We start from the raw sequence: 24,245 nt of genomic DNA on the forward strand, positions 1-24,245 counted from the left end.
TCTGAATGGTTTCCCTTTCTCTGTCACAGAATCCATGTGTGACCTTGTCCTTCTCCCTTTCTGAAAAGCATTTTAACTTTACTTCTGACTGAATTCTTTCCAAATGCCTGGTGGTGTAGTCTCATCAGTTGGAGTTGAGTAGAAAAATAAAACATCTCTTTTTTTTGAAGAGCCCAGAGCGGGTTCATCCATTTTCTGTTGTAATTGTTATTGGACAGAGATGATGTTGGGACAGTGGCTGTTTCTACCGAGGCCTGGAGTGTCTGGTGCGTTTAGTCCTGCTGGAGAAAGGGTAGTTGATGAACTCGAAGTGTCTATGGGTGTCCAAGGAGGACAGGTGACCTTTGGGCAACCTCTTCATGAAATGTACCTCCCTCTGGTGCTGCCTGGTCTTTGACCCTTTCCTGGGTCTCCCTTTCCGGGTGAAAGCCATGAACCATCCCTCGTATTTGGCGTTCTGCAGGGCAGTGTAGTTATTCTCCAGCACAATCTCGGTGAAGACACAATCCTTGCTCTTCCCGCTTCGCTGCACAGAGAAACAGGACAGAAAATAAATGAAAGCAAAATACTGCGGATACTGGAAATCTGAAATAAGAACAGAAAGTGCTGGAAAAACTCAACAGGTCTGGCAGCATCTGTGGAGCGAGAAGCAGAGTTAACGTTTCAGGTCAGTGACTCTTCTTCAGAACTGGCAAATATAGAAAAGTAAAAGATTTTAAGCAAGTAAAGCGGGGATGGGGCAAGAGATAACAAAAGAGGTGTTGATAGGACAAGGTCACAGAGTAGCTGACCAGAAGGTCATGGAGCAAAGGCAAACAATATGTTAACGGTGTGCTGAAAGACAAAGCATTAGTACAGATAGGGTGTTAATGGACTGAAAACTGAACAGCAGCAAGTATAAACATGAAAAAAACAGCGGGTAGGCACAGTAGAATCAAACTGAACAAACTAAAATAAAATAAACACAAAAAAAAAGAAAAAAGAAAGAGGAAAAAATAACTAAAGATAAAGAGCCCGTCATGCTCTGAAATTATTGAACTCAATGTTCAGTTCAGCAGGCTGTAGTGTGCCTAATCGGTCAATGAGATGCTGTTCCTCGAGCTTGCGTTGATGTTCACTGGAACACTGCAGCAATCCCAGGACTGAGATGTGAGCATGAGAGCAGGGGGCTGTGTTGAAATGGCAAGCAACCGGAAGCTTGGGGTCATGCTTTCGGACTGAGCAGAGGTGTTCCGCAAAGCGGTCACTCAGTCTCCGTTTGGTCTCCCCAATGTAGAGGTGACCACATTGTGAGCAGCGAATACAGTATACTACATTGAAAGAAGTACAAGTAAATCACTGCTTCACCTGAAAGGAGTGTTTGGGGCCTGGGATAGTGAGGAGAGAGGAGGTAAATGGGCAGGTATTACACCTCCTGCGCTTGCAGGGGAAGGTGCTGTGAGAAGGGGTCAAGGTGGTGGGGGTAATGGAGGAGTGGGCAAGGGTGTCACGGAGTGAACGATCCCTTTGGAATGCTGACAGGGGAAGGGAGGGGAAGATGCGTTTGGTAGTGGCATCATGCTGGAGGTGGCGGAAATGGCAGAGGATGATCCTTTGGATATGGAGGCTGATGGGGTGGGAAGTGAGGACAAGGGGAGCCCTGTTGCGGTTCTGGGAGGGAGGGTAAGGGGTGAGGGTAGAAGTGCAGGAAATGGGCTGGACACGGTTGAGGGCCCTGTCAACCGCAGTGGGGGGGAATCCTTGGTTGAGGAAAAAGGAAGACATATCAGAAGCGCTGTCATGTAAGGTAGCATCATTAGAGCAGATGCGTCGGAGACGGAGAAACTGGGAGAATGGAATGGAGTCCTTACAGGAGGCAGGGTGTGAAGAAGTGTAGTCGAGGTAGCTGTGGGAGTCAGTGGGCTTATAATATTAGCAGACAGTCTAGCCCCAGAGATGGGAGACAGAGAAGTCGAGGAAGAGAAGGGAAGTGTTGGAGATGGACCATGTGAAGGTGAGAGAAGGGTGGAAATTAGAAGCAAAGTTGATAAAGTTTTCCAGTTCGGGGCGGGAGCAGGAAACGGCACCGATATAGTCATCAATGTACTGGAAAAAGAGTTGGGGGAGGGGGCCTGAGTAGGACTGGAACAAGGAATGTTCGACATATTCCACAAAAAGACAGGCATAACTAGGACCCATGTGGGTACCCATAGCGACACCTTTTACTTGAAGGAAGTGAGTGGATTTGAAGGAGAAGTTGTTCAATGTGAGAACAAGTTCAGCCAGGCGGAGGAGGGTGGTGGTGGATGGGGACTGGTTGGGCCTCTGTTCCAGGAAGAAGCGGAGAGCCCTCAGACCGTCCTGGTAGGGGATGGAGGTGTAGAGAGATTGAACGTCCATAGTGAAGAGGAGGCGGTTGGGGCTAGGAAACTGGAAATTGTCAAAATGACGTAGGGCGTCAGAAGAGTCACGGATATAGGTGGGAAGAGACTGGACCAGTGGAGAAAAGATAGAGTCATAGGAAGAAATAAGTTCAGTGGGTCAGGAATAGCCTGAGACAATGGGTCTGCTGGGATAGTCCTGTCTGTGGATTTTGGGAAGGAGGCAGAAGCGGGCTGTCCGGAGTTGTGGGACTATGAGGTTGGAAGCTGTAGAGGGAAGATCTCCAGAGGAGATGAGGTCAGTGACAGTCCTGTGGATAGTCACTTGATGTTCGGTGGTGGGGCCATGGTCCAGGGGGAGGTAGGAAGAAGTGTCCGTGAGTTGGCGCTGAGCCTCTGCAAGGTAGAGGTCGCTACGCCAGACAACAACAGCACCACCCTTGTCTGCAGGTTTGATGACAATGTCGGGGTTAGACCTGAGAGTACGGAGTGCGGCAAGTTCAGAGGGAGACAGATTAGAGTGAGTGAGGGGGGCAGAGAAATTGAGATGACCAGTGTCTCGCCCACAGTTTTCAATGAAAAGATCAAGAGCGGGTAAGAGGCCAGAGGGAGGGGTCCGCTGGCAGAAAATAACTGTCCCATTCAGATGAACTTCCCAGAAATGCAACCATTCCCAATTTGTGGGCGTTGCATTTTTTTGGATTCAGACGAAAAGTATTTTTCTTTAAAATAAAATTTAAGACCCCGATAGATTGATATCGATTCGAATCAATCAGAAATAGTCTGTTGCGATCGCACTATTAGTTCCAGTCTTGGGAAAAACTCGTGGATTGCAAAACTAACAATGGAAAGATTGAATCAGAGAGAGAGGGTGGGGAAGGATAGACTGAGGCAAATAGGGGAAATTACAAAGAAAAGGATAGAAAAAAAGAGGGAGAAGGAAATAGAGTTAAAGGGAATCTAGAGACAGAAAGGAGAGAGATAGAAAGAGAATGAATTAAGAGAGAGAGAACAAGGCAGAAAGCTGAAAGATTATTTGAAAGAACAGGCAGAATTGGAGGACTTGGTAAACTCACTGTGTTTGGAAATTGCTGTCTTGGTCCCGAAGAAGTTAATGAGTTCCAGTGTGTGGATGGAAGGATAGGTGTGTGGATGACAGAATTGATGTGTAAATTGGAGGGCAGGTATATGGATGGTAGGGTAAGTGTGTAGATGGCAGGGTAGGTGTGTGGAAGACAGGATAGGTGTGTAGATGGCAGGATAGGTGTGTGTATGGCAGGATAGGTGTGTGGATGGCAGGATAGCTGTGTGGATGGCAGGATAGCTGTGTGGATGGCAGGATAGCTGTGTGGAAGACAGGATAGGTGTGTAGATGGCAGGATAGGTGTGTGGAAGACAGGATAGGTGTGTGCATGGCAGGATAGGTGTGTGCATGGCAGGATAGCTGTGTGGAAGACAGGATAGGTGTGTAGATGGCAGGATAGGTGTGTGTATGGCAGGATAAGGGTGTAGATGGCAGGATAGGTGTGTAGATGGCAGGATAGATGTGTGGATGGCAGGATAGCTGTGTGGATGGCAGGATAGCTGTGTGGATGGCAGGATAGCTGTGTGGAAGACAGGATAGGTGTGTAGATGGCAGGATAGGTGTGTGCATGGCAGGATAGCTGTGTGGAAGACAGGATAGGTGTGTAGATGGCAGGATAGGTGTGTGTATGGCAGGATAAGGGTGTAGATGGCAGGATAGGTGTGTAGATAGCAGGATAGATGTGTGGATGGCAGGATAGCTGTGTGGATGGCAGGATAGCTGTGTGGAAGACAGGATAGCTGTGTAGATGGCAGGATAGGTGTGTGCATGGCAGGATAGGTGTGTGCATGGCAGGATAGCTGTGTAGAAGACAGGATAGGTGTGTAGATGGCAGGATAGGTGTGTGTATGGCAGGATAAGGGTGTAGATGGCAGGATAGGTGTGTAGATGGCAGGATAGATGTGTGGATGGCAGGATAGGTGTGTGGATGGCAGGATAGGTGTGTGGATGGCAGGATAGGTGGGTAGATGGCAGGATAGGTGTGTGGAAGACAGGATAGATGTGTGGATGGCAGGATAGGTGTGTGGAAGACAGGATAGGTGTGTGGATGGCAGGATAAGGGTGTAGATGGCAGGATATGTGTGTAGATGGCAGGATAGATGTGTGGATGGCAGGATAGATGTGTGGAAGACAGGATAGGTGTGTGGATGGCAGGATAGGTGTGTGGAAGACAGGATAGGTGTGTGGATGGCAGGATAGGTGTGTGGAAGACAGGATAGGTGTGTGGAAGACAGGATAGGTGTGTGGATGGCAGGATAGGTGTGTGGAAGACAGGATAGATGTGTGGAAGACAAGATAGGTGTGTGGAAGACAAGATAGGTGTGTGGATGGCAGGATAGGTGTGTGGATGGCAGGATAGGTGTGTGGAAGACAGGATAGGTGTGTGGATGGCAGGATAGGTGTGTGGAAGACAGGATAGATGTGTGGATGGCAGGATAGGTGTGTGGAAGACAGGATAGGTGTGTGGAAGACAGGATAGGTGTGTGGATGGCAGGATAGGTGTGTGGAAGACAGGATAGGTGTGTGGAAGACAGGATAAGGGTGTAGATGGCAGGACAGGTGAGCAGATGGCAGGATAAGGGTGAAGATGGCAGGATAGGTGTGTGCATGGCAGGATAGGTGTGTAGATGGCAGGATAGATGTGTGGATGGCAGGATAGGTGTGTAGATGGCAGGATAGATGTGTGGATGGCAGGATAAGGGTGTAGATGGCAGGACAGGTGTGCAGATGGCAGGATAAGGGTGCAGATGGCAGGGTAGGTGTGTGGATGGCAGGATAAGGGTGTAGATGGCAGGGTAGGTGTGTGGATGGCAGGATAAGGGTGTAGATGGCAGGGTAGGTGTGTGGATGGCAGGATAAGGGTGCAGATGGCAGGATAGGTGTGCAGATGGCAGGATAGATGTGTGGATGGCAGGATAGATGTGTGGATGGCAGGATAAGGGTGTAGATGGCAGGACAGGTGTGCAGATGGCAGGATAGATGTGTGGATGGCAGGATAAGGGTGCAGATGGCAGGATAGGTGTGTGGATGGCAGGATAAGGGTGCAGATGGCAGGGTAGGTGTGTGGATGGCAGAATAAGTGTGTGGAAGACAGGATAGGTGTGTAGATGGAAGGAAAGGTGTGTAGATGGCAGAATAAGTGTGTGGATGGCAACATAGGTATGTAGATGGCAGGAAAGGTGTGTCGATGGCAGGATAAGGGTGCAGATGGCAGGGTAGGTGTGTGGATGGCAGAATAAGTGTGTGGAAGACAGGATAGGTGTGTAGATGGCAGGACAGGTGTGCAGATGGCAGGATAGGTGTGTGGAAGACAGGATAGGTGTGTAGATGGCAGGAAAGGTGTGTCGATGGCAGGATAAGGGTGTAGATGGCAGGATAGATGTATGGATGGCAGGATAGGTGTGTAGAAGGCAGGATAGGTGTGTAGAACGCAGGATAGGTGTGTAGATGGCAGGATAGATGTATGGATGGCAGGATAGGTGTGTAGAAGGCAGGATAGGTGTGTAGAAGGCAGGATAGGTGTGTAGATGGCAGGATAGGTGTGCGGATGGCAGGATAGATATGTTGATGGCAGGATAAGGGTGCAGATGGCAGGATAGGTGTAGATGGCAGGATAGGTGTGTAGATGGCAGGATAAGTGTGTAGAAGGCAGGATAGGTGCGTAGATGGCAGGATAGATGTATGGATGGCAGGATAAGGGTGTAGATGGCAGGATAGGTGTGCGGATGGCAGGATAGATATGTTGATGGCAGGATAAGGGTGCACATGGCAGGATATGTGTGTAGAAGGCAGGGTAGGTGTGCAGATGGCAGGGTAGGTGTGTCGATGGCAGGATAGGTGTGTAGATGGCAGGATAGTTGTGTGGAAGACAGGATAGGTGTGTGGAAGGCAGGATAGGTGTGCAGATGGCAGGATAGGTGTGTAAATGGCTGGATAGGTGTGTAAATGGCAGGATAGGTGTGTAGATGGCAGGGTAGATGTGTGGATGGCAGGATAGGTGTGTAGATGGCAGGATAGGTGTGTAGATGGCAGCATAGTTGTGGGGAAGACAGGATAGGTGTGTGGAAGGCAGGATAGGTGTGTAGATGGCAGGATTGGTGTGTAGATGGCCGGATAAGGGTGTGGATGGCAGGATAGGTGTTCAGAAGGCAGGATAGGTGTGTGGATGGCAGGATAGATGTATGGATGGCATGATAAGGGTGTAGATGGCAGGATAAGGGTGTAGATGGCAGGATAGGTGTGCAGAAGGCAGGAAAGGTGTGTGGATGGCAGGATAGATGTATGGATGGCAGGATAGATGTATGGATGGCAGGTTAGGTGTGTAGATGGCAGGATAGATGTATGGATGGCAGGATAAGCAGCAGATGGCAGGATAGGCATGCAGAAGGCAGGGTAGATGTGTGGATGGCAGGATAGGTGTGTGGATGGCAGGATAAGGGTGCAGATGGCAGGATAGGTGTGTAGAAGGCAGGGTAGATGTGTGGATGGCAGGATAGGTGTGCAGATGGCAGCATAGGTGTAAAGATGGCAGGATAGATGTGTGGATGGAAGCAGAGGTGTGTGGATGGCAGGATAGGTGTGTAGATGGCAGGATAGGTGTGTGGCAGACAGGATAGGTGTGTGGATGGCAGAATAGGTGTGTAGATGGCAGAATAGGTGTGTAGATGGCAGAATAGGTGTGTAGATGGCAGAATAGGTGTATGGATGGCAGGATAAGGGTGGAGATGGCAGGATAAGGGTGTAGATGGCAGGATAGGTGTGTAGATGGCAGGATAGTTGTGTGGATGGCAGGATAGGTGTGTGGAAGACAGGATAGGTGTGTGGAAGACAGGATAGGTGTGTGGATGGCAGGATAGGTGTGTAGATGGCAGGATAAGGGTATAGATGGCAGACTAAGTGTTTAGATGGCAGGATAGTTGTGTGGATGGCAGGATAGGTGTGTGGATGACAGGATAGGTGTGTAGATGGCAGGATAAGGGTGTAGATGGCAGGATAAGGGTGTAGATGGCAGGATAGGTCTGTGGATGGCAGGATAGGTGTGTGGAAGCCAGGATAGGTGTGTGGAAGACAGGATAGGTGTGTGGAAGACAGGATAGGTGTGTAGATGGCAGGATAGGTGTGTGGATGGCAGGATAGGTGTGTGGATGGCAGGATAGGTGTGTGGATGGCAGGATAGGTGTGTGGAAGACAGGATAGGTGTGTAGATGGCAGGATAAGGGTGTAGATGGCAGGATAAGGGTGTAGATGGCAGGATAAGGGTGTAGATGGCAGGATAGGTGTACAGATGGCAGGATAGGTGTGCAGATGGCATGATAAGGGTGTAGATGGCAGGATAAGGGTGTAGATGGCAGAATAAGGGTGTAGATGGCAGGATAACGGTGTTGAAGGCAGAATAAGGGTGTAGATGGCAGGATAAGGGTGTAGATGGCAGGATAAGGGTGTAGATTGCAGGATAAGGGTGGAGATGGCAGGATAAGGGTGTAGATGGCAGGATAAGGGTGTAGATGGCAGGATAAGGGTGTAGATGGCAGGATAAGGGTGTAGATGGCAGGATAAGGGTGGAGAAGGCAGGATAAGGGTGTAGATGGCAGGATTGGTGTGTGGATGGCAGGATTGGTGTGTGGATGGCAGGATAAGGGTGTAGATGGCAGAATAAGGGTGTAGATGGCAGGATAAGTGTGTAGATGGCAGAATAAGGGTGTAGATGGCAGGATAAGAGTGTAGATGGCAGGATAAGGGTGTAGATGGCAGGATAAGGTTGTAGTTGGCAGGATAAGGGTGTAGTTGGCAGGATAAGGGTGTAGATGGCAGGATAAGGGTGTAGATGGCAGGATAAGGGTGTAGGTGGCAGGATAAGGGGGTAGATGGCAGGATAAGGGTGTAGATGGCAGGATAAGGGTGTAGATGGCAGGATAAGTGTGTAGATGGCAGGATAAGCAGCAGATGGCAGGATAAGCAGCAGATGGCAGGATAGGCGTGTAGAAGGCAGGATAGGTGTGCAGATGGCAGGATAGGTGTGCAGATGGCAAGATAGATGTGTGGATGGCAGGATAGGTGTGTAGATGGCAGGATAGGTGTGTAGATGGCAGGATAGATGTTTGGATGGAAGGATAGGTGTGTGGATGGCAAGATAGGTGTGTAGATGGCAGGATAGATGTTTGGATGGAAGGATAGGTGTGCAGATGGCAAGATAGATGTGTGGATGGCAGGGTAGATGTGTGGATGGCAGGATAGGTGTGCGGATGGCAGGATAGGTGTGTAGATGGCAGGATAGGTGTGTGGATGGCAGCATAAGAGTGCAGATGGTAGGATAGGTGTGCAGATGGCAGGATAGGTGTGCAGATGGCAGGATAGGTGTGTAGATGGCAGGATAGGTGTGCAGATGGCAGGATAGGTGTGTGGATGGCAGGATAGATGTTTGGATGGAAGGATAGGTGTGTGGATGGCAGGATAGGTGTGTAGATGGCAGGATAGGTGTGTGGAAGACAGGATAGGCGTGTGGAAGACAGGATAGGTGTGCAGATGGCAAGATAGGTGTGTAGAAGGCAGGGTAGATGTGTGGATGGCAGGATAGATGTGTGGATAGCAGGATAGGTGTGTAGATGGCAGGATAGGTGTGTGGATGGAAGGATAGGTGTGTAGATGGTAGGATAGGTGTGTGGAAGACAGGATAGGTGTGTGGATGGCAGAATAAGTGTGTGGAAGACAGGATAGGTGTGTGGATGGCAGGATAGATGTGTGGATGGCAGGATAGATGTGTGGATGGAAGGATAGGTGTGTGGATGGCAGGATAGGTGTGTAGATGGCAGGATAGGTGTGTAGATGGCAGGATAGGTGTGTGGAAGACAGGATAGGTGTGTGGATGGCAGAATAAGTGTGTGGAAGACAGGATAGGTGTGCAGTTGGCAAGATAGATGTGTGGATGGCAGGATAAGGGTGTAGATGGCAGGAGAGGTGTGTGGAAGACAGGATAGGTGTGTGGAAGACAGGATAGGTGTGTGGATGGCAGGATAGGTGTGTAGATGGCAGGATAGGTGTGCAGTTGGCAAGATAGATGTGTGGATGGCAGGGTAGATGTGCGGATGGCAGGATAGGTGTGCAGATGGCAGGATAGGTGTGCAGATGGCAGGATAGGTGTGCAGATGGCAGGATAGATGTTTGGATGGAAGGATAGGTGTGTGGAAGACAGGATAGGTGTGTGGAAGACAGGATAGGTGTGCAGATGGCAAGATAGGTGTGTAGAAGGCAGGGTAGATGTGTGGATGGCAGGATAGATGTATGGATGGCAGGATAGGTGTGTAGATGGCAGGATAGATGTGTGGATGGAAGGATAGATGTGTGGATGGAAGGATAGATGTGTGGATGGAAGGATAGGTGTGTGGATGGCAGGATAGGTGTGTAGATGGTAGGATAGGTGTGTGGATGGCAGAATAAGTGTGTGGAAGACAGGATAGGTGTGTGGATGGCAGGATAGATGTGTGGATGGCAGGATAGGTGTGTAGATGGCAGGATAGGTGTGTGGATGGAAGGATAGGTGTGTGGATGGCAGGATAGGTGTGTAGATGGCAGGATAGGTGTGTGGAAGACAGGATAGGTGTGTGGATGGCAGAATAAGTGTGTGGAAGACATGATAGGTGTGCAGTTGGCAAGATAGATGTGTGGATGGCAGGATAAGGGTGTAGATGGCAGGAGAGGTGTGTGGAAGACAGGATAGGTGTGTGGAAGACAGGATAGGTGTGTGGAAGACAGGATAGGTGTGTAGATGGCAGGATAGGTGTGTACTTGGCAGGATAGGTGTGCAGTTGGCAGGATAGGTGTGTAGATGGCAGGATAGATGTTTGGATGGAAGGATAGGTGTGTGGATGGCAGGATAGGTGTGCAGATGGCAGGATAGGTGTGTGGAAGACAGGATAGGTGTGTGGAAGACAGGATAGGTGTGCAGATGGCAAGATAGGTGTGTAGAAGGCAGGGTAGATGTGTGGATGGCAGGAAAGATGTGTGGATGGCAGGATAGGTGTGTAGATGGCAGGATAGATGTGTGGATGGAAGGATAGATGTGTGGATGGAAGGATAGGTGTGTAGATGGCAGGATAGGTGTGTAGATGGTAGGATAGGTGTGTGGAAGACAGGATAGGTGTGTGGATGGCAGAATAAGTGTGTGGAAGACAGGATAGGTGTGTGGATGGCAGGATAGATGTATGGATGGAAGGATAGGTGTGTGGATGGCAGGATAGGTGTGTTGATGGCAGGATAGGTGTGTGGAAGACAGGATAGGTGTGTGGATGGCAGAATAAGTGTGTGGAAGACAGGATAGGTGTGCAGTTGGCAAGATAGATGTGTGGATGGCAGGATAAGGGTGTAGATGGCAGGAGAGGTGTGCAGTTGGCAAGAAAGATGTGTGGATGGCAGGGTAGATGTGCGGATGGCAGGATAGGTGTGCAGATGGCAGGATAGGTGTGTAGATGGCAGGATAGGTGTGTAGATGGCAGGATAGGTGTGTAGATGGCAGGATAGATGTTTGGATGGAAGGATAGGTGTGTGGATGGCAGGATAGGTGTGTGGATGGCAGGATAGGTGTGTGGAAGACAGGATAGGTGTGTGGAAGACAGGATAGGTGTGCAGATGGCAAGATAGGTGTGCAGAAGGCAGGGTAGATGTGCGGTTGGCAGGATAGATGTGTGGATGGCAGGATAGGTGTGTAGATGGCAGGATAGATGTGTGGAAGGATAGGTGTGTGGATGGCAGGATAGGTGTGTAGATGGGAGGATAGGTGTGTAGATGGGAGGATAGGTGTGTGGAAGACAGGATAGGTGTGTGGATGGCAGAATAAGTGTGTGGAAGACAGGATAGGTGTGTGGATGGCAGGATAGATGTGTGGATGGCAGGATAGGTGTGTAGATGGCAGGATAGATGTGTGGATGGAAGGATAGGTGTGTGGATGGCAGGATAGGTGTGTAGATGGCAGGATAGGTGTGTGGAAGACAGGATAGGTGTGTGGATGGCAGAATAAGTGTGTGGAAGACATGATAGGTGTGCAGTTGGCAAGATAGATGTGTGGATGGCAGGATAAGGGTGTAGATGGCAGGAGAGGTGTGTGGAAGACAGGATAGGTGTGTGGAAGACAGGATAGGTGTGTAGATGGCAGGATAGGTGTGTAGATGGCAGGATAGGTGTGTAGATGGCTGGATAGGTGTGCAGTTGGCAAGATAGATGTGTGGATGGCAGGATAAGGGTGTTGATGGCAGGAGAGGTGTGTGGATGGCAGGACAGGTGTGTGGATGGCAGGACAGGTGTGTGGATGGCAGGACAGGTGTGTGGATGGCAGGACAGGTGTGTGGTTGGCAGGATAGGTGTGTGGAAGACAGGATAAGGGTGTAGATGGCAGGATAAGGGTGTAGATGGCAGGAGAGGTGTGTGGATGGCAGGACACGTGTGTGGATGGCAGGATAGGTGTGTGGATGGCAGGATAGGTTTGTGGAAGACAGGATAGGTGTGTGGAAGACAGGATAGGTGTGTGGATGGCAGGATAGGTGTTTAGATGGCAGGATAGGTGTGTAGATGGCAGTATAGGTGTGAAGAAGGCAGGGTTGATGTGTGGATGGCAGATTAGGTGTGTGGATGGCAGGATAGGTGTGGAGATGGCAGGATAGGTGTGTAGATGGCAGGATAGGTGTGTGGAAGACAGGATAGGTGTGTGGAAGACAGGATAGGTGTGTGGCTGGCAGGATAGGTGTGTAGATGACAGGATAGGTGTGCAGATGGCAGGATAGGTGTGCAGATGGCAGGATAGGTGTGAAGAAGGCAGGGTTGATGTGTGGATGGCAGGATAGGTGTTTAGATGGCAGGATAGGTGTGTAGATGCCAGGATAGATGTGTGGATGGCAGGATAGGTGTGTAGATGGCAGGATAGGTGTGTAGACGGCAGGATAAGGGTGTAGATGGCAGGATAGATGTGTGCATGGAAGGATAGGTGTGTGGATGGCAGGATAGGCGTGTAGATGGCAGGATAAGGGTGTAGATGGCAGGATAAGGGTGTAGATGGCAGGATAGATGTGTGGATGGCAGGGTAGATGTGCGGATGGCAGGATAGGTGTGCAGATGGCAGGATAGGTGTGTAGATGGCAGGATAGATGTTTGGATGGAAGGATAGGTGTGTGGATGGCAGGATAGGTGTGTAGATGGCAGGATAGGTGTGTAGATGGCAGGATAGGTGTGTGGAAGACAGGATAGGTGTGTGGAAGACAGGATAGGTGTGCAGATGGCAAGATAGGTGTGTAGAAGGCAGGGTAGATGTGTGGATGGCAGAATAGATGTGTGGATGGCAGGATAGGTGTGTAGATGGCAGGATAGATGTGTGGATGGAAGGATAGGTGTGTGGATGGCAGGATAGGTGTGTAGATGGGAGGATAGGTGTGTGGAAGACAGGATAGGTGTGTGGATGGCAGAATAAGTGTGTGGAAGACAGGATAGGTGTGTGGATGGCAGGATAGATGTGTGGATGGCAGGATAGGTGTGTAGATGGCAGGATAGATGTGTGGATGGAAGGATAGGTGTGTGGATGGCAGGATAGGTGTGTAGATGGCAGGATAGGTGTGTGGAAGACAGGATAGGTGTGTGGATGGCAGAATAAGTGTGTGGAAGACATGATAGGTGTGCAGTTGGCAAGATAGATGTGTGGATGGCAGGATAAGGGTGTAGATGGCAGGAGAGGTGTGTGGAAGACAGGATAGGTGTGCGGAAGACAGTATAGGTGTGTAGATGGCAGGATAGGTGTGCAGTTGGCGAGATAGATGTGTGGATGGCAGGATAAGGGTGTAGATGGCAGGAGAGGTGTGTGGATGGCAGGACAGGTGTGTGGATGGCAGGACAGGTGTGTGGTTGGCAGGATAGGTGTGTGGTTGGCAGGATAAGGGTGTAGATGGCAGGAGAGGTGTGTGGATGGCAGGATAGGTGTGTGGATGGCAGGATAGCTGTGTGGAAGACAGGATAGGTGTGTGGAAGACAGGATAGGTGTGTGGATGGCAGGATAAGGGTGTAGATGGCAGGAGAGGTGTGTGGATGGCAGGACACGTGTGTGGATGGCAGGATAGGTGTGTGGAAGACAGGATAGGTGTGTGGAAGACAGGATAGGTGTGTGGAAGACAGGATAGGCGTGTGGATGGCAGGATAGGTGTTTAGATGGCAGGATAGGTGTTTAGATGGCAGGATAGGTGTGTAGATGGCAGTATAGGTGTGAAGAAGGCAGGGTTGATGTGTGGATGGCAGATTAGGTGTCTGGATGGCAGGATAGGTGTGTGGAAGACAGGATAGGTGTGTGGCTGGCAGGATAGGTGTGTAGATGGCAGGATAGCTGTGCAGATGGCAGGATAGGTGTGAAGAAGGCAGGGTTGATGTGTGGATGGCAGGATAGGTGTTTAGATGGCAGGATAGGTGTGTAGATGCCAGGATAGATGTGTGGATGGCAGGATAGATGTGTGGATGGCAGGATAGATGTGTGGATGGCAGGATAGATGTGTGGATGGCAGGATAGATGTGTAGATGGCAGGATAAGGGTGTAGATGGCAGGATAGGTGTGTGGAAGGCAGGATAGGTGTGTAGATGGCAGGATAGGTGTGTAGGTGGCAGGATAAGGGTGTAGACGGCAGGATAAGGGTGTAGATGGCAGGATAGATGTGTGGATGGCAGGATAGGTGTGTGGATGGCAGGATAGGTGTGTAGATGGCAGGATAAGGGTGTAGATGGCAGGATAAGGGTGTAGATGGCAGGATAAGGGTGTAGATGGCAGGATAGATGTGTGGATGGCAGGATAGATGTGTGGATGGCAGGATAGGTGTGTAGATGGCAGGATAGGTGTGTAGATGGCCGGATAAGGGTGTAGATGGCAGGATAGATGTGTGGATGGCAGGATAGATGTGTGGATGGCAGGATAGGTGTGTAGATGGCAGGATAAGGGTGTAGATGGCAGGATAGGTGTGTGGATGGCAGGATAGGTGTGTGGATGGCAGGATAGGTGTGTGGATGGCAGGATAGATGTGTGGATGGCAGGATAGGTGTGTGGATGGCAGGATAGGTGTGTGGATGGCAGGATAGGTGTGTGGAAGACAGGATAGGTGTGTGGAAGACAGGATAGGTGTGTGGATGGCAGGATAAGGGTGTAGATGGCAGGAGAGGTGTGTGGATGGCAGGATAGGTGTGTGGAAGACAGGATAGGTGTGTAGAAGACAGGATAGGCGTGTGGATGGCAGGATAGGTGTTTAGATGGCAGGATAGGTGTTTAGATGGCAGGATAGGTGTGTAGATGGCAGTATAGGTGTGTAGATGGCAGTATAGGTGTGTAGATGGCAGTATAGGTGTGAAGAAGGCAGGGTTGATGTGTGGATGGCAGATTAGGTGTCTGGATGGCAGGATAGGTGTGTGGAAGACAGGATAGGTGTGTGGAAGACAGGATAGGTGTGTGGCTGGCAGGATAGGTGTGTAGATGGCAGGATAGGTGTGCAGATGGCAGGATAGGTGTGAAGAAGGCAGGGTTGATGTGTGGATGGCAGGATAGGTGTTTAGATGGCAGGATAGGTGTGTAGATGCCAGGATAGATGTGTGGATGGCAGGATAGTTGTGTAGATGGCAGGATAAGGGTGTAGATGGCAGGATAGATGTGTGGATGGCAGGATAGATGTGTGGATGGCAGGATAGATGTGTAGATGGCAGGATAGATGTGTAGATGGCAGGATAGATGTGTAGATGGCAGGATAAGGGTGTAGATGGCAGGATAAGGGTGTAGATGGCAGGATAGATGTGTGGATGGCAGGATAGGTGTGTAGATGGCGGGATAGGTGTGTAGGTGGCAGGATAGGTGTGTAGGTGGCAGGATAAGAATTTAGATGGCAGGATAAGGGTGTAGATGGCAGGATAAGGGTGTAGATGGCAGGATAAGGGTGTAGATGGCAGGATAGATGTGTGGATGGCAGGATAGATGTGTGGATGGCAGGATAGGTGTGTAGATGGCAGTATAAGGGTGTAGATGGCAGGATAAGGGTGTAGATGGCAGGATAAGTGTGTAGATGGCAGGATAGATGTGTGGATGGCAGGATAGATGTGTGGATGGCAGGATAGGTGTGTAGATGGCAGGATAAGGGTGTAGATGGCAGGATAAGGGTGGAGATGGCAGGATAGATGTGTGGATGGCAGGATAGATGTGTGGATGGCAGGATAGGTGTGTAGATGGCAGGATAAGGGTGTAGATGGCAGGATAAGGGTGGAGATGGCAGGATAGATGTGTGGATGGCAGGATAGATGTGTGGATGGCAGGATAGGTGTGTGGATGGCAGGATAGGTGTGTAGATGGCAGGATAGATGTGTGGATGGCAGGATAGATGTGTGGCTGGAAGGATTGGTGTGTGGATGGCAGGATAGGTGTGTAGATGGCAGGATAGGTGTGTGGAAGACAGGATAGGTGTGTGGATGGCAGAGTAAGTGTGTGGATGACAGAATAGGTGTGTGGATGGAAGGATAGGTGTGTAGATGGAAGGATAGGTGTGTGAAAGGCAGAATAGGTTTGTAGATGGCCGGATCGGAGTGTGCATGGCAGGATAAGGGTGTAGATGGCAGGATAGATGTGTGGATGGCAGGATAGATGTGTGGATGGCAGGATAGATGTGTAGATGGCAGGATAGATGTGTAGATGGCAGGATAAGGGTGTAGATGGCAGGATAGATGTGTGGATGGCAGGATAGGTGTGTAGATGGCGGGATAGGTGTGTAGATGGCGGGATAGGTGTGTAGGTGGCAGGATAGGTGTGTAGGTGGCAGGATAAGGGTGTAGATGGCAGGATAAGGGTGTAGATGGCAGGATAAGGGTGTAGATGGCAGGATAGATGTGTGGATGGCAGGATAGGTGTGTGGATGGCAGGATAGGTGTGTAGATGGCAGGATAAGGGTGTAGATGGCAGGATAAGGGTGTAGATGGCAGGATAAGGGTGTAGATGGCAGGATAAGGGTGTAGATGGCAGGATAGATGTGTGGATGGCAGGATAGATGTGTGGATGGCAGGATAGATGTGTGGATGGCAGGATAGGTGTGTAGATGGCAGGATAGGTGTGTAGATGGCAGGATAAGGGTGTAGATGGCAGGATAGATGTGTGGATGGCAGGATAGATGTGTGGATGGCAGGATAGGTGTGTAGATGGCAGGATAAGGGTGTAGATGGCAGGATAGATGTGTGGATGGCAGGATAGGTGTGTGGATGCCAGGATAGGTGTGTAGATGGCAGGATAGATGTGTGGATGGCAGGATAGGTGTGTGGATGGCAGGATAGGTGTGTGGATGGCAGGATAGGTGTGTGGATGGCAGGATAGGTGTGTGGAAGACAGGATAGGTGTGTGGAAGACAGGATAGGTGTGTGGATGGCAGGATAAGGGTGTAGATGGCAGGAGAGGTGTGTGGATGGCAGGACACGTGTGTGGATGGCAGGATAGGTGTGTGGAAGACAGGATAGGTGTGTGGAAGACAGGATAGGCGTGTGGATGGCAGGATAGGTGTTTAGATGGCAGGATAGGTGTTTAGATGGCAGGATAGGTGTGTAGATGGCAGTATAGGTGTGTGGATGGCAGGATAGGTGTGTGGAAGACAGGATAGGTGTGTGGAAGACAGGATAGGTGTGTGGATGGCAGGATAAGGGTGTAGATGGCAGGAGAGGTGTGTGGATGGCAGGACACGTGTGTGGTTGGCAGGATAGGTGTGTGGTTGGCAGGATAAGGGTGTAGATGGCAGGAGAGGTGTGTGGATGGCAGGATAGGTGTGTGGATGGCAGGATAGGTGTGTGGATGGCAGGATAGGTGTGTGGAAGACAGGATAAGGGTGTAGATGGCAGGAGAGGTGTGTGGATGGCAGGACACGTGTGTGGATGGCAGGATAGGTGTGTGGAAGACAGGATAGGTGTGTGGAAGACAGGATAGGTGTGTGGAAGACAGGATAGGCGTGTGGATGGCAGGATAGGTGTTTAGATGGCAGGATAGGTGTTTAGATGGCAGGATAGGTGTGTAGATGGCAGTATAGGTGTGAAGAAGGCAGGGTTGATGTGTGGCTGGCAGATTAGGTGTCTGGATGGCAGGATAGGTGTGTGGAAGACAGGATAGGTGTGTGGCTGGCAGGATAGGTGTGTAGATGGCAGGATAGCTGTGCAGATGGCAGGATAGGTGTGAAGAAGGCAGGGTTGATGTGTGGATGGCAGGATAGGTGTTTAGATGGCAGGATAGGTGTGTAGATGCCAGGATAGATGTGTGGATGGCAGCATAGATGTGTGGATGGCAGGATAGATGTGTGGATGGCAGGATAGATGTGTGGATGGCAGGATAGATGTGTAGATGGCAGGATAAGGGTGTAGATGGCAGGATAGGTGTGTGGATGGCAGGATAGGTGTGTAGATGGCAGGATAGGTGTGTAGGTGGCAGGATAAGGGTGTAGATGGCAGGATAAGGGTGTAGATGGCAGGATAGATGTGTGGATGGCAGGATAGGTGTGTGGATGGCAGGATAGGTGTGTAGATGGCAGGATAAGGGTGTAGATGGCAGGATAAGGGTGTAGATGGCAGGATAAGGGTGTAGATGGCAGGATAGATGTGTGGATGGCAGGATAGATGTGTGGATGGCAGGATAGGTGTGTAGATGGCAGGATAGGTGTGTAGATGGCCGGATAAGGGTGTAGATGGCAGGATAGATGTGTGGATGGCAGGATAGATGTGTGGATGGCAGGATAGGTGTGTAGATGGCAGGATAAGGGTGTAGATGGCAGGATAGGTGTGTGGATGGCAGGATAGGTGTGTGGATGGCAGGATAGGTGTGTGGATGGCAGGATAGATGTGTGGATGGCAGGATAGATGTGTGGATGGCAGGATAGGTGTGTGGATGGCAGGATAGGTGTGTGGATGGCAGGATAGGTGTGTGGAAGACAGGATAGGTGTGTGGAAGACAGGATAGGTGTGTGGATGGCAGGATAAGGGTGTAGATGGCAGGAGAGGTGTGTGGATGGCAGGATAGGTGTGTGGAAGACAGGATAGGTGTGTAGAAGACAGGATAGGCGTGTGGATGGCAGGATAGGTGTTTAGATGGCAGGATAGGTGTTTAGATGGCAGGATAGGTGTGTAGATGGCAGTATAGGTGTGTAGATGGCAGTATAGGTGTGTAGATGGCAGTATAGGTGTGAAGAAGGCAGGGTTGATGTGTGGATGGCAGATTAGGTGTCTGGATGGCAGGATAGGTGTGTGGAAGACAGGATAGGTGTGTGGAAGACAGGATAGGTGTGTGGCTGGCAGGATAGGTGTGTAGATGGCAGGATAGGTGTGCAGATGGCAGGATAGGTGTGAAGAAGGCAGGGTTGATGTGTGGATGGCAGGATAGGTGTTTAGATGGCAGGATAGGTGTGTAGATGCCAGGATAGATGTGTGGATGGCAGGATAGTTGTGTAGATGGCAGGATAAGGGTGTAGATGGCAGGATAGATGTGTGGATGGCAGGATAGATGTGTGGATGGCAGGATAGATGTGTAGATGGCAGGATAGATGTGTAGATGGCAGGATAAGGGTGTAGATGGCAGGATAAGGGTGTAGATGGCAGGATAGATGTGTGGATGGCAGGATAGGTGTGTAGATGGCGGGATAGGTGTGTAGGTGGCAGGATAGGTGTGTAGGTGGCAGGATAAGAATGTAGATGGCAGGATAAGGGTGTAGATGGCAGGATAAGGGTGTAGATGGCAGGATAAGGGTGTAGATGGCAGGATAGATGTGTGGATGGCAGGATAGATGTGTGGATGGCAGGATAGGTGTGTAGATGGCAGTATAAGGGTGTAGATGGCAGGATAAGGGTGTAGATGGCAGGATAAGTGTGTAGATGGCAGGATAGATGTGTGGATGGCAGGATAGATGTGTGGATGGCAGGATAGGTGTGTAGATGGCAGGATAAGGGTGTAGATGGCAGGATAAGGGTGGAGATGGCAGGATAGATGTGTGGATGGCAGGATAGATGTGTGGATGGCAGGATAGGTGTGTAGATGGCAGGATAAGGGTGTAGATGGCAGGATAAGGGTGGAGATGGCAGGATAGATGTGTGGATGGCAGGATAGATGTGTGGATGGCAGGATAGGTGTGTGGATGGCAGGATAGGTGTGTAGATGGCAGGATAGATGTGTGGATGGCAGGATAGATGTGTGGATGGCAGGATAGATGTGTGGCTGGAAGGATTGGTGTGTGGATGGCAGGATAGGTGTGTAGATGGCAGGATAGGTGTGTGGAAGACAGGATAGGTGTGTGGATGGCAGAGTAAGTGTGTGGATGACAGAATAGGTGTGTGGATGGAAGGATAGGTGTGTAGATGGAAGGATAGGTGTGTGAAAGGCAGAATAGGTTTGTAGATGGCCGGATCGGAGTGTGCATGGCAGGATAAGGGTGTAGATGGCAGGATAGATGTGTGGATGGCAGGATAGATGTGTGGATGGCAGGATAGATGTGTAGATGGCAGGATAGATGTGTAGATGGCAGGATAAGGGTGTAGATGGCAGGATAGATGTGTGGATGGCAGGATAGGTGTGTAGATGGCGGGATAGGTGTGTAGGTGGCAGGATAGGTGTGTAGGTGGCAGGATAAGGGTGTAGATGGCAGGATAAGGGTGTAGATGGCAGGATAAGGGTGTAGATGGCAGGATAGATGTGTGGATGGCAGGATAGGTGTGTGGATGGCAGGATAGGTGTGTAGATGGCAGGATAAGGGTGTAGATGGCAGGATAAGGGTGTAGATGGCAGGATAAGGGTGTAGATGGCAGGATAAGGGTGTAGATGGCAGGATAGATGTGTGGATGGCAGGATAGATGTGTGGATGGCAGGATAGATGTGTGGATGGCAGGATAGGTGTGTAGATGGCAGGATAGGTGTGTAGATGGCAGGATAAGGGTGTAGATGGCAGGATAGATGTGTGGATGGCAGGATAGATGTGTGGATGGCAGGATAGGTGTGTAGATGGCAGGATAAGGGTGTAGATGGCAGGATAGATGTGTGGATGGCAGGATAGGTGTGTGGATGCCAGGATAGGTGTGTAGATGGCAGGATAGATGTGTGGATGGCAGGATAGGTGTGTGGATGGCAGGATAGGTGTGTGGATGGCAGGATAGGTGTGTGGATGGCAGGATAGGTGTGTGGATGGCAGGATAGGTGTGTGGAAGACAGGATAGGTGTGTGGAAGACATGATAGGTGTGTGGATGGCAGGATAAGGGTGTAGATGGCAGGAGAGGTGTGTGGATGGCAGGACACGTGTGTGGATGGCAGGATAGGTGTGTGGAAGACAGGATAGGTGTGTGGAAGACAGGATAGGCGTGTGGATGGCAGGATAGGTGTTTAGATGGCAGGATAGGTGTTTAGATGGCAGGATAGGTGTGTAGATGGCAGTATAGGTGTGTAGATGGCAGTATAGGTGTGAAGAAGGCAGGGTTGATGTGTGGATGGCAGATTAGGTGTCTGGATGGCAGGATAGGTGTGTGGAAGACAGGATAGGTGTGTGGAAGACAGGATAGGTGTGTGGCTGGCAGGATAGGTGTGTAGATGGCAGGATACGTGTGCAGATGGCAGGATAGGTGTGCAGATGGCAGGATAGGTGTGCAGATGGCAGGATAGGTGTGAAGAAGGCAGGGCTGATGTGTGGATGGCAGGATAGGTGTTTAGATGGCAGGATAGGTGTGTAGATGCCAGGATAGATGTGTGGAAGGCAGGATAGTTGTGTAGATGGCAGGATAAGGGTGTAGATGGCAGGATAGATGTGTGGATGGCAGGATAGATGTGTGGATGGCAGGATAGATGTGTGGATGGCAGGATAGATGTGTAGATGGCAGGATAGATGTGTAGATGGCAGGATAAGGGTGTAGATGGCAGGATAGATGTGTGGATGGCAGGATAGGTGTGTAGATGGCGGGATAGGTGTGTAGGTGGCAGGATAGGTGTGTAGGTGGCAGGCTAAGGGTGTAGATGGCAGGATAAGGGTGTAGATGGCAGGATAAGGGTGTAGATGGCAGGATAAGGGTGTAGATGGCAGGATAGATGTGTGGATGGCAGGATAGGTGTGTGGATGGCAGGATAGGTGTGTAGATGGCAGGATAAGGGTGTAGATAGCAGGATAAGGGTGTAGATGGCAGGATAAGGGTGTAGATGGCAGGATAAGGGTGTAGATGGCAGGATAGATGTGTGGATGGCAGGATAGATGTGTGGATGGCAGGATAGGTGTGTAGATGGCAGGATAAGGGTGTAGATGGCAGGATAAGGGTGCAGATGGCAGGATAGATGTGTGGATGGCAGGATAGATGTGTGGATGGCAGGATAGGTGTGTAGATGGCAGGATAAGGGTGTAGATGGCAGGATAGATGTGTGGATGACAGGATAGGTGTGTGGATGGAAGGATAGGTGTGTAGATGGCAGGATAGATGTGTGGATGGCAGGATAGATGTGTGGATGGCAGGATAGATGTGTGGCTGGAAGGATTGGTGTGTGGATGGCAGGATAGGTGTGTAGATGGCAGGATAGGTGTGTGGAAGACAGGATAGGTGTGTGGAAGACAGGATAGGTGTGTGGATGGCAGAGTAAGTGTGTGGATGACAGAATAGGTGTGTGGATGGAAGGATAGGTGTGTAGATGGAAGGATAGGTGTGTGGATGGCAGAATAGGTTTGTAGATGGCCGGATCGGAGTGTGCATGGCTGGATAGGTGTGTGGTTGGCAGGATAGGTGTGTGGATGGCAGGATAGGTGTGTGGATGGCAGGATAAGTTTGTAGATGGCCGGATCGGAGTGTGCATGGCTGGATAGGTGTGTGGATGGCAGGATAGGTATGTGGATGGCAGGATAGGTGTGTGGATGGCAGAATAAGGGTGGAGATGGCAGGATAGGTATGTAGATGGCAGGATAGGTGTGTGGATGGCAGGATAGGTGTGTGGATGGCAGGATAGGTGTGTGGATGGCAGGATAAGGGTGTAGATGGCAGGATAAGGGTGTAGATGGCAGAATAATTGTGTGGAAGACAGGATAGGTGTGTGGATGGCAGGATAGGTGTGTGGATGGCAGGATAGGTGTGTGGATGGCAGGATAGGTGTGTAGGTGGCAGGATAGGTGTGTAGGTGGCAGGATAGGTGTGTGGAAGACAGGATAGGAATGTGGATGGCAGAATAAGTCTGTGGAAGACAGGATAGGTTTGTGGATGGCAGGATAGGTGTGTAGATGGTAGGATAGGTGTGTGAATGGCAGGATAGCTGTGTAGATGGCAGGATAGGTGTGTAGATGGCAGGATAGATGAGTGGAAGACAGGATAGGTGTGTAGATGGCAGGATAGGTGTGTGGATGGCAGGATAGGTGTGCGGGTGGCAGGATAAGTGTGCTGATGGCAGGATAGGTGTGCAGGTGGCAGGATAAGTGTGTTGATGGCAGGATAGGTGTGCGGGTGGCAGGATAGGTGTGTGGATGGCAGAATAAGTGTGTGGAAGACAGGATAGGTGTGTGGATGGCAGGATAGATGTGTGGATGGCAGGATAGGTGTGTAGATGGCAGGATAGATGTGTGGATGGAAGGATAGGTGTGTGGATGGAAGGATAGGTGTGTGGATGGCAGGATAGGTGTGTAGATGGCAGGATAGGTGTGTGGAAGACAGGATAGGTGTGTGGATGGCAGAATAAGTGTGTGGAAGACATGATAGGTGTGCAGTTGGCAAGATAGATGTGTGGATGGCAGGATAAGGGTGTAGATGGCAGGAGAGGTGTGTGGAAGACAGGATAGGTGTGTGGAAGACAGGATAGGTGTGTGGAAGACAGAATAGGTGTGCGGAAGACAGGATAGGTGTGTAGATGGCAGGATAGGTGTGCAGTTGGCGAGATAGATGTGTGGATGGCAGGATAAGGGTGTAGATGGCAGGAGAGGTGTGTGGATGGCGGGACAGGTGTGTGGATGGCAGGACAGGTGTGTGGTTGGCAGGATAGGTGTGTGGAAGACAGGATAAGGGTGTAGATGGCAGGATAGGTGTGTGGATGGCAGGATAGGTGTGTGGATGGCAGGATAGGTGTGTGGATGGCAGGATAGGTGTGTGGAAGACAGGATAGGTGTGTGGAAGACAGGATAGGTGTGTGGATGGCAGGATAAGGGTGTAGATGGCAGGAGAGGTGTGTGGATGGCAGGACACGTGTGTGGATGGCAGGATAGGTGTGTGGAAGACAGGATAGGTGTGTGGAAGACAGGATAGGCGTGTGGATGGCAGGATAGGTGTTTAGATGGCAGGATAGGTGTTTAGATGGCAGGATAGGTGTGTAGATGGCAGTATAGGTGTGAAGAAGGCAGGGTTGATGTGTGGATGGCAGATTAGGTGTCTGGATGGCAGGATAGGTGTGTGGAAGACAGGATAGGTGTGTGGAAGACACGATAGGTGTGTGGCTGGCAGGATAGGTGTGCAGATGGCAGGATAGGTGTGCAGATGGCAGGATAGGTGTGACGAAGGCAGGGTTGATGTGTGGATGGCAGGATAGGTGTTTAGATGGCAGGATAGGTGTGTAGATGCCAGGATAGATGTGTGGATGGCAGGATAGTTGTGTAGATGGCAGGATAAGGGTGTAGATGGCAGGATAGATGTGTGGATGGCAGAATAAGTGTGTGGAAGACAGGATAGGTGTGTGGATGGCAGGATAGATGTGTGGATGGCAGGATAGGTGTGTAGATGGCAGGATAGATGTGTGGATGGAAGGATAGGTGTGTGGATGGAAGGATAGGTGTGTGGATGGCAGGATAGGTGTGTAGAT

At 50.4% G+C, this 24,245-nt stretch overlaps 1 protein-coding gene across 1 annotated transcript in view; it reads right to left on the reverse strand.

The window, feature by feature from the left end:
* Positions 1-244: 244 nt before the first annotated feature.
* fgf8b (fibroblast growth factor 8b) overlaps positions 245-24,245 on the reverse strand; it is a 68,094-nt gene continuing 44,093 nt past the window's right edge. The window contains exon 5 of the mRNA XM_068053397.1: positions 245-526. Within this exon, the coding sequence (XP_067909498.1) occupies positions 245-526 (282 nt within the window). The remainder of the gene's footprint in view (positions 527-24,245) is intronic.

This window comes from Heterodontus francisci, chromosome 20 (assembly GCF_036365525.1).
Source record: "Heterodontus francisci isolate sHetFra1 chromosome 20, sHetFra1.hap1, whole genome shotgun sequence".
Classification (NCBI taxonomy): Eukaryota; Metazoa; Chordata; class Chondrichthyes; order Heterodontiformes; family Heterodontidae; genus Heterodontus; species Heterodontus francisci.